Below are 10,924 nucleotides of genomic sequence, written 5' to 3'. Positions count from 1 at the left end.
CCTCTCAGTGGCTCCTGCACACCTCAGGATCCGGGAGGATGGCGGGTCTGCTGTTTTATGCCCCAACCCAGCCTTTGTGCCCAAAAGCATTAATGCTTCCTTCAAATCCAGGTCAATTTCATTGGCTGGACTTTTTCCTCCTCCCCATAATTCTGAGGAGGAAGCGGCTTCGCACCTTCTCTGCCCGGTGTGCGTGCTTGCACGATATGTGTCACGCACTTCAGGGATTCGTCGCTCACAAAACCTGTTTGTGCGCTACAGGGAGTCTTCCCTTGGTCAGGCGCTGTCGGCCCAGCGTCTTTCACACTGGCTGTGTGACGCCATTTCCCTCGCTTACACATCATCAGGGCAGGATCCCCCTGAGGCACTCAGGGCTCACTAAGCCAGAGGGATTTCCACTTCTATGGCGCTCCTCAGTGGTGTGTCAATGGAAGACATTTGTCAGGCTGCTTCATGGGCTTCACCCTGTTCCTTTACTCGTTATTATTTATGAGATGTGTCTTCAGGTTCCATCACTCGTTCAGTGCTTGGACCCCAGCAGGCTAAATGAATGCTTATGGCACCTCATTGGCCTTGCTGAGATGGATTTCATCCTCTTGTGGATTATGTTTTTTAGTGGGGGCCCCTCTTTTATCGTGGCTGCCTCAGTCTTTAAGCCTGGTCTGAGGCTGAACGTCCCCCACTAGAGGAGATTTGATTCGGTGTGTCCATTGGTTGTGTTAACCAGTGGGGCGTAAACCCATCCAGCTGCGCTTTATTCCAATAGCAGCTCGCTTAGGGGCTAAGACTAGACGAAATAGAACGTTGGTTACGTATTGTAACCCCAGATTCTATGAGTCTAGCCGCAGCCCTTAAGCCACTGGCCCCACTGGTTATGATGGGAATAAGAGCCATTGGAGGTGAGCAGTGGGGTCACTGCGGTTATATACCACGAGGGGGCCCTCTATTGGTGGGCGTACATTTTAGCTCTTCATGATTGGCTGATGCGGAGATCATCCTTCCAATAGCAGCTCGCTTAAGGGCTGCGACTAGACTCATAGAATCTGGGGTTACAATACGTAACCAACGTTTTGTGTGTGAGTAGAGAGGGGCAGGTGCTCTGTGTTACTGGCCAGTCACAGAGCGTAAAGACGGTCAGTTACCCAATGAGGATTTTCCTCAAGCACGAACGAATATTCATGGATTTTGCTTGTTTTATGTTCGTACGCGTTAAAAATGTTTTATCCTTACCAGATACTCGTTTAAAATGAGTATACGGCTCAGCCCTAATTTTAAAGTCGCATGTCAAATGATGTGCGTTCTCTGAAAACATACCATTTGTGCAGTTTTATACTGCTAGTCAAAATCCACCCAGTCTTTAACATGCGTGTAAGTGAGAATAACAGCCTGAATTACAACTTACTATGGACTTGGTGCAGAGAGCAGAAGACATGCTTGGATTCTGGATTGCCTGGCCTTTAAATTGTCTGCATAATTGACTGTTTCCAATAAGCATAGCCTAAACTTTGTAACATCTTCTGTCACCAAGATAAAGATTGTTTAAATAATACTAGGAATGCCCCATTCCGATATAGATATCGGAAGTAATTCAATATCGGCCCTAAAACAATGTATTGGACTGCATCAAAATTCTCCGATGTAAGTGGTCTGTTAAAGGAGCATGGGGCAGGATGAAGAAACAAAACTCATTAGCGACGCACTCGGCGCTGTGAGTAACTGCAGCCCGGCACGAGAGCGCGCACAAACTCTTCACTAGAAAAAAAAAAGTTAGTGATGTACGGCCAGAGTGCGGCTCGAACAAGGCACCATGTCGAGCGATGAAGTAACATTGTTACTTTTGTCTAATATTTGTAAAATTCCATGACATTAGCTTTTTAATTTAGCCATGACACTCGTGATGTAAAGCAAGTGCTCCTTCCTATGAAATATTCATAAGCCAGTTTTGTGACTGGCGAGCAAGACAGTAACATGATGCTACTTTATTAGCATAAGGCTTTGTGGCTGCAGGTGATTTCTGATGTTTTTAGACAAATTACAGTTATTATTTTGCACTAAGCTTACTAACAAGCTAATGTTATTGTTTATACATCATGTAAGAACATCCAATTTCAAGTCACTGACATCATTTGTGAAACCAATTTCATTACAGGACAGGCATTACAACAATGTAAATAAGAACATAAATATTAATGTTTAGTTCAAAAAAATGCATCAAATAAAATCATAATATCAAGAAGACCAACAGGGTAATACAGTCATTTTTATCATTACTGTCATTGATTTTCAGGAATTCACATTGGAAGGAGTGATGGAAAACAGTTCGGATGAGGAGTATGTGCCTGTGGCAGGCTAAGGCACAGGCTATGATGTGTCGTGGGAAAGTCTGAGACCAGGGGGTAAAGGAAAAGGGAAAGGAAAAGGTCGCTCGGAGGGTCGGGGAAGGACACGCTCAAGGGGTGAGGGCAGCAGGTCGAGGTCCAGAGCTCCTTCAAGAAGACCAGGGCGCCAGGGTAGGCAGCGAACATCAGCTTTCAGAGAAGAGGACCGAGACCGGCTTGCACAGCTGAGAGCTGCCAGTATAGCTGAGATGCAGGTTGGTTGTAGCCATATGTGTGTAAAGAAAAAATAAATAAAAAATAGAGAGGTGCCAAAAACTATAACATCACTCACTGGAGATATGAATCTAGTCATGTAAACATATGTTCTTTAATTTCTAGACAGCTTTACAACACCTGAGCCAGGAGGAGAGAGATTATATTCTCGAGAGAGTGGTGACCCGTCTTCCAGGGGTGATGCTGGATATCCTGGAGTTTCGGCAAGAGACGCCAGGACACCATCTTCCTGATCGAGGGCAGCCTGTGTGGTGCACTTGCCAGAACTGCCGACGCATGCCTACACAGATTGAAAATCTGTGTTGTAGGCAGGTTCCGGAACTCTGTCTAAGCAGAAGTGCTCACCTGGAGCTATACTGCTTGGATGAGGGCACACTGCGTCTAGTGAGGATGACCTGGAATGACATCTTCGCCTTAGAGGACAACCAAGATGTGGGCACAGACAACCGAGAGTTTCGTTTTGCTGCGTATCGTCAGTTTACAGTCTGGCATCATGGGCGTCTGGGAAGAGCAAGTCGGAGACCAGTTCCAAGCTGCTGTGTTGTACGTATACGGGAAAAATTCCCTGATCCATTTGGGAATTACACTGGTTACAAAGAAGCACCATTTAGGGCTGCAGACTAAAAATCCAAAACGTTTATCTACAACTACAGTAGTTCCAAAACAGCACAATACCTCAAAATAACTTTAGCTGAAGACAGCATTTTCACCCAAAAATAAACAAACTGTTTGTGCAATATATTTATTTTTATTTATGTACAAAAAAGTTCTGTTATTTGCATTTGTACATAGTTTTTTTTTCTTAATTTCTAATAAATCAGTGTGAATGAAAGAAGTCATTCCTGTCTTTTGATGCTTCATGTAGCTGGGGCCTTTATGGAGAGAGGAGAACAGCAGCATTAGATCATATAGTAAGGCTCCATCCAATCTGGTAACTGTCATTTCAACTTGACCTTGGCACAACAGAAAAGTGATGTGTTGTGCAGGTACTGTGAACATTACAAATAGTTCCAGACTTATAAATGAATTACTGGTGTTCTTCTGTATATTCTTACTTTGTGACTCATAATAGTCTTCTTTTTTTCTTATGTAACACAGTTTGGGTAGATGTTTTTTCCTTTTATATGCAGGCAGCAGAGGGACGATGTCGCCATCTGCTGCCTGCATATAAATGGAAGCGACGTCTCGAACAGCTGGCGACACTGGCGAAGGTGTAAGTGATCCGACTGAAACATGAAAGGTAAAAATACATCTACCCAAACTATGTTAAATAGGAAAAAAGAAGACAATTACTGGTGTATTATAATTGGTGATACATCCAAAACTGCACAAAGGTGCAGCGGATGGCTTGTGAGACTGAATATTTTATGCTGTTTTATTTATTTATTTTAACCAGTACAACAATAAACATAATTAGAATTGAGCTGACAAGAAATGTGGGATTTTGTTGAATGACACACCTGTCCTCTGCGAATTTGTGTCTGTACCAGTTCCGCCGTGGGGGTTGCCACAACTCCAGCTAAATTCCCAAGATTTCTTGGGTCATCGGGGTTGGGTTTTGCCTTTCTTGGGAGTGGCCCTCCATCCATACGTTTTCTGAGGATGCAACGCTGAAGTTCAGGGATGTAGCTGTAGTTTTTGGCAATCTTGACCACTTGTACGCGGTAATTTTGTGACTTTTTGCTGTAGAGTCGCTTGTATCTAAAAGTGTCACGGTCTGGTTTTTTTTTTCACACACTAATTGGTGTAGAGTCTCATCTCTCCTCTGCAGGTGGGCGTGCCTGGAAGTTGGGAGGCTGCAGGTAATCTGCTGATTAGCTGGCCAGGGATATTTAAGCTCCTGAGAGACGCCTTCACTTCGCTGGATGATTAACTCAACTTGGGTATTTCTCCTAACAGCCAAATCCAAACTAAGCTTTGATTTTGAGAATTTCTGGGTTATGGATTTTTGATTTTTGAGATCTCTGTGTTTTTGACTGCTTGTTTTGCCTCCTGCAGATATCACCTATCAGTTCACCTCGTTTGCTGCTACCAACCTGGTTTCTTCACTGTCCACTCGTCTCTCAGCGTCCTCCTCTGGTCTTCCCACTCCAGGCTGCCCACCCTCCCTCCTGGATCACCATTACCCTTCATGCTCAGCTCCCTCCTCATTTGGACTCCAAGCTCATCAGCCTCCAGTAAGCCTCCTGCCCTCCCCAGACCGGTCACTCCTCCCTCTCTCACGAGGTCTCACCTCCAACCTGTAAGTTCCATCAGATCCAACATTCAGATTTCCGAGTGCCAGACCTAACTCTCCCTGTTCCTCCAGGATTCTCCACACCCGAACCTCGCTTCTCTGCCGAATACTGCTAGACTTCCTAGCAGCTCCTTCTGTTCTCCTTTTCTAATAAATTATTGTTTGCGATCTTCTTTGACTCTGTGGACTGATTCTGTATGTCGTGGGTTAGGCATCTACCACACAACATGACAGAATCATCCAGCCAGAATCCTAACCTCAGTACCAAATCAGTTCCACCTGTTATCACCGAAACCTTATCACAACACAGTTTAGCCCTTCATTCCCTCACCAAACAACTGTCAGACGCTAACCAGACTCTGTTTCAGTTGGGTGCGATGGTTAAACAATTAAGTGAACAGCTCACCAATCCGGAACCCTCTGCTCCTCCTGCTCCGAGTCCGCCCGGACCCGTTACCTCGGCACAGTCCATCCCGCCCAACTTCCGGGTTGCCTTGTCTCCTCCCCCCGAGACGTTCGACGGGGATCGAAACGTTTGTAGAGGTTTCCTCCTCCAGTGTAACTTGGCTTTCCTACGCTCCCCGGAATCTTTTGCAACCGACGCAGCCAAGATTTCCTACATTGTCGGATTACTGCGCGGCAAGGCCCTCAGGTGGGCAGAAGCCAAGAGCCGCTCTCCGAACTTCCTTGCGGGCCCATTTACTGAGTTTTTATCCGAGTTTAACTTGACATTTGACAAATCCGAGCCCGCCTCAGAGCTAGCAAAACGGCTCTGGAACCTCCGCCAAGGCAAGCAATCAGTGGCTGACTTCGCCATCGAGTTTAGGACCCTGGCATCGGCTTCCACTCTCGACGAGGATTCATTAAAAGGGGCGTTTTCACAAGCCTTAAACGAGCGCCTCCAAGACCAGCTGGCTTTCTGCCAGGAACCCACAAACCTGGAGGACTTGATAATGCTCTGCAACCGGATCGAGAGGAGACTGAATGACCGTCATAAAGGTAACAATTTGTTTTTTCATCTTCAGACCCATACTCAGTCCAGGGCGGCCCAACCAGCACCATCCTCTCTCCCCAGCGAACCCATGCAGTTGGGCCGGGCTAGACTAAGCCAGGAGGAACGAGATAAAAGAATGAGATCTGGTCTTTGTTTGTACTGTGGCCTAGCTGGCCATTTCATGTCTGACTGTCCCAAGACTAAACTCCAGAGCCCACCAGTAGAACCTAGGATACTGGTGGGCGGTTCATCTGCACTCATGAAGTCTCGGTGTGCTTTAGACTGTTTTTTAACCTTCAGTAAAACCTCAATATCCACCCGAGCCCTGATTGACTCTGGATGTGAACAGAACCTATTAGACCAACTACTAGTTGATCGGCTCGGCATAACCACTATTCCACTCGAGGCCCCAACGAGGGTTGTTTCTTTAGATGGCAGCTTCCTAACCTCTATAACCCATAAAACTGTTCCGGTTAACCTCTCGATCTCTGGCAATCATCATGAATCACTGACCTTTTTTGTTTTTCCATGTCACCAGTCAGAAATCGTCTTGGGGCATCCCTGGTTAAGTCTCCACAATCCCCGCATCAACTGGGTGTCTAACAGGGTGGAGGAATGGAGCAACCAATGTCACGTTTCCTGTCTGGGCACAGCTCAGATCCGCTCTGAGTGCAGAACCCCTGAACAACCACCTCCCGATCTCACTGGTGTCCCCAAGGAATATTTCGACCTACTGCAGGTATTTTCAAAGGATAAAGCTTCCTCCTTACCCCCCCATAGGCCTTTTGATTGTGCTATAGACTTGTTTCCTGGAGCTCCTCTTCCATCTAGCCGTCTCTACAACATCTCAAGACCAGAACGTGAGTGTATGGAAAAATACATCTCAGAATCACTCTCAGCTGGCATAATCCGACCGTCTACATCCCCTCTGGGAGCGGGGTTCTTCTTTGTTACAAAGAAGGATGGCACTCTCCGACCATGTATCGACTATCGAGGACTCAACCAGATAACAGTAAGAAACAAATATCCATTACCTTTGTTATCGTCAACCTTTGAGCCTGTACAAGATGCCTCCATCTTCACCAAACTCGACCTGAGGAACGCATACCACCTCGTCCGAATAAAGGAGGGTGATGAATGGAAGACGGCATTTAAGACACCAGTGGGACATTTCGAGTATTTGGTAATGCCGTTTGGGCTCACCAATGCCCCAGCTGTTTTTCAGTCTTTGGTGAACTCGGTTTTGGCTGATTTTGTGAACAAGTTTGTTACTGTGTATCTTGATGATATCTTGATTTTTTCGAGGACACCTGAAGAGCATTCCAAACATGTCCGTGCTGTTCTCCACCGCCTTTTGGAAAATCGCCTCTACGTGAAAGCGGAGAAGTGTGAATTCCATGTCCCGAGTGTGAAGTTCCTGGGTTTTGTTCTGGAGAGTGGGAGACTGGGACCAGATCCTGAGAAGGTCCAAGCGGTACAGAGCTGGCCAACACCCACAACACGTAAGGAGCTGCAAAGATTTCTGGGTTTTGCAAATTTCTACAGATGTTTCATTAAGGGCTACAGCCAGATTGCCAGTCCGCTGACTCGGTTAAGCTCCATCAAGAGACCTTTTGTTTGGGATTCCACAGCCGAGAGTGCCTTCTCTGCACTCAAAGACAAGTTTACTCAAGCACCGGTTGTTACCCGACCAGATCCCTCTCGGCAATTCACACTCGAGGTGGATGCATCGGATAAAGGTGTGGGTGCCGTCCTATCCCAGGTTTCTCCCTCAGACCACCGTCTCCACCCCTGTGCTTTTTTTTCCCGGCGCCTCTCCCCAGCCGAGAGAAACTATGATGTGGGGGACCGGGAGCTCCTGGCCATGAAACTCGCCCTGGAGGAGTGGAGGCACTGGTTGGAGGGAGCTGAGCACCCCATCATCATATGGACAGACCACAAAAACCTCGCCTATTTGAAGGAGGCAAAGCGGTTGAATCCCAGACAGTCTAGGTGGTCCTTGTTCTTTTCACGGTTCCATTTTGTCCTCTCTTACAGACCAGGCACTAAGAACATCAAACCGGACGCCCTATCCCGACAGTTTTCGGCTGACTCCAATCCAGAACCAGCATCCATTCTCCCTCCTGACTGTGTCATTGGGTCCGTAACCTGGGAGGTCCGAGACCAAGTACTTGAGGCCCTCAAGACCACTCCGGGCCCAAGCAAGGTACCCCCAAACACATTATTTGTTCCCCCTTCGGTCAGAAGCAATGTAATCCACTGGGGGCATACAGCTAGGTTTTCTGTCCATCCTGGGGTTAGTCGTACGGTAGCATTGATCAGACGGACTTTTTGGTGGCCAACTATGTTTAAGGACACTAAGGAGTACATTGCCGCCTGCCAGACCTGTGCCCGCAATAAGACCAGTAATCAATCACCCTCTGGCTTACTCAACCCATTACACGTTCCGTCTAGACCATGGTCCCACATCGCCATGGATTTTGTAACTGGCCTGCCTCCTTCTCGTGGCTTCTCAGTAATCATGACAGTAGTTGACCGTTTTTCTAAGGCTTGCCATCTCATCCCCTTAAAGGCCCTCCCTTCAGCTGCAGAATCAGCTGCACTTTTGGTGAAACACGTTTTTAGGTTACATGGCATTCCGTTCGAAATACTCTCTGATCGAGGTCCCCAGTTCATTTCTCGAGTCTGGAAGGATTTTGCCGCCTGTCTCGGGGCCAAGGTCGCCCTCAACTCCGGATTTCATCCTCAATCTAATGGCCAGTGTGAGAGGATGAATCAGGAACTAGGTGCCATGCTCCGTTGTTTATGTTCCTCCAACCCCTCCCGCTGGAGTTCAGAACTACCCTGGATCGAATACGCCCATAACTCACATGTCTCCTCTTCTACCGGGTTGTCTCCTTTCGAGGTCTCCCTTGGTTTTCAGCCCTGCCTGTTCCCTTCTGAGTTTCCCTCCTCAGTCGTCTCCATTCCCCAGTTCCTCAGGAGTGCAAAGCGTACCTGGTCAGCCACGCAGAAGGCCCTGCAAAGGACTGCTGACCGTAACCGGCGTTTAGCCGACCGTCACCGGAGGCCGGCTCCAGTCTATGTGCCTGGTCAGCGCGTCTGGCTGTCGACCCGGGATATTGCGTTGAAAGGCCACTGCAAGAAATTGTCCCCCAAGTTCATCGGCCCCTTCACCATCTCCTCAATCATCAATCCCTCGTCTGTCCGTTTGGAGCTTCCCCCTCATATGAAGGTACATCCGGTTTTTCATGTTTCCCTCCTGAAGCCTGTCTCCTCCAGTCCCCTTTGCCCTCCTCCTGCTCCTCCTCCTCCGGTTCGGTTGGCTGATGGGGGTCTCGGTTTTCGGGTCCGGCGCCTCCTGGACGTTAGGCGTCGTGGCCGAGGTCTCCAGTATCTGGTGGAATGGGAGGGCTATGGGCCCGAGCACAGGCAATGGGTCCCGGGGTCCTGGATTGACGACCCCTCCCTCATTAGGGATTTTGAGGCTGCCCGGTCTGCCTCCTCCTCCGCCTCCTCCTCCTCTGCCAGGACGCCGGGTGGCGTCCCTTGAGGGGGGGGGGGGGGGTACTGTCACGGTCTGGTTTTTTTTTTCACACACTAATTGGTGTAGAGTCTCATCTCTCCTCTGCAGGTGGGCGTGCCTGGAAGTTGGGAGGCTGCAGGTAATCTGCTGATTAGCTGGCCAGGGATATTTAAGCTCCTGAGAGACGCCTTCACTTCGCTGGATGATTAACTCAACTTGGGTATTTCTCCTAACAGCCAAATCCAAACTAAGCTTTGATTTTGAGAATTTCTGGGTTATGGATTTTTGATTTTTGAGATCTCTGTGTTTTTGACTGCTTGTTTTGCCTCCTGCAGATATCACCTATCAGTTCACCTCGTTTGCTGCTACCAACCTGGTTTCTTCACTGTCCACTCGTCTCTCAGCGTCCTCCTCTGGTCTTCCCACTCCAGGCTGCCCACCCTCCCTCCTGGATCACCATTACCCTTCATGCTCAGCTCCCTCCTCATTTGGACTCCAAGCTCATCAGCCTCCAGTAAGCCTCCTGCCCTCCCCAGACCGGTCACTCCTCCCTCTCTCACGAGGTCTCACCTCCAACCTGTAAGTTCCATCAGATCCAACATTCAGATTTCCGAGTGCCAGACCTAACTCTCCCTGTTCCTCCAGGATTCTCCACACCCGAACCTCGCTTCTCTGCCGAATAATGCTAGACTTCCTAGCAGCTCCTTCTGTTCTCCTTTTCTAATAAATTATTGTTTGCGATCTTCTTTGACTCTGTGGACTGATTCTGTATGTCGTGGGTTAGGCATCTACCACACAACATGACAAAAAGACAAGCATTACAGGATTTACTGAAGGTCCACCTTTCTACATTTTCATTCAACGACACGAATATTTTACAGTAACAAATCCAACAACTTATTTTGAAGTACAGATCATATTCAGTTGCCTTGAAGATAAACAAAACTATTAGACTTACGACTTCTCATTTTTCTGGGTTATATAATCTGGTCGGTGGTTGTGGTGGTTGTAATCCAACGCAGCAAGAAGGCACCTGGCTTTGTAGACAGGAGGAGAGAAGGCAAACCTGTTTTACATGGAGAGGGGGGACAAGATTTATAAAAATTGAACCACATAATTTTCAAGGGACTAATATTGCTTGGACATAGCACATGCTAGATATTTCTATTTGTCATTCATAACCTGGAAAATGTAATAATTTCAGTTAGTAATTATAACAATTAATGTACAAATCACTTCTAAATAAAATTACCTTTTTCCAGCATACATGAGAATGCAGTTCTGGAAACTCTCCAGTTCTGAAGTTGACCTGTAAAAAAACAAAAGCTACAACTTTATAGATTATTACGAATCACACCTTTGATTGCCTTTTCACCCACAATTGTCATTTCTATATGTAAACTGTCAGCTTTGATATTGACACTTAAGCTTTTTTGCTTATGAAAATGTTATTAATATACCTAAAGGTCAGATACTTGGTGACATCCTTCAACCAGCGTCTGTTGAACATGATTCGTTGAAGAGCCTCGTGTGGTGGTGATCCTGGCACCATGAGC

The 10,924-nt window shown here is 47.2% G+C and overlaps 1 protein-coding gene across 1 annotated transcript; it reads left to right on the top strand.

The window, feature by feature from the left end:
- Nucleotides 1-1,665: 1,665 nt before the first annotated feature.
- Nucleotides 1,666-3,236, top strand: LOC129165439 (P2X purinoceptor 7-like). The gene is made up of 2 exons (XM_054748613.2): nt 1,666-2,593; nt 2,718-3,236. Exons 1-2 carry the CDS (start codon nt 2,588-2,590, stop codon nt 3,234-3,236), a joined length of 525 nt encoding a protein of 174 aa, XP_054604588.2. The 5' UTR covers nt 1,666-2,587.
- Nucleotides 3,237-10,924: the final 7,688 nt, after the last annotated feature.

Source organism: Nothobranchius furzeri, chromosome 2 (genome assembly GCF_043380555.1).
Source record: "Nothobranchius furzeri strain GRZ-AD chromosome 2, NfurGRZ-RIMD1, whole genome shotgun sequence".
In the NCBI taxonomy this organism is placed as follows: domain Eukaryota; kingdom Metazoa; phylum Chordata; class Actinopteri; order Cyprinodontiformes; family Nothobranchiidae; genus Nothobranchius; species Nothobranchius furzeri.
Note: the sequence above shows the minus strand (reverse complement) of the source record. Positions and strands in the feature narration are given on the sequence as shown.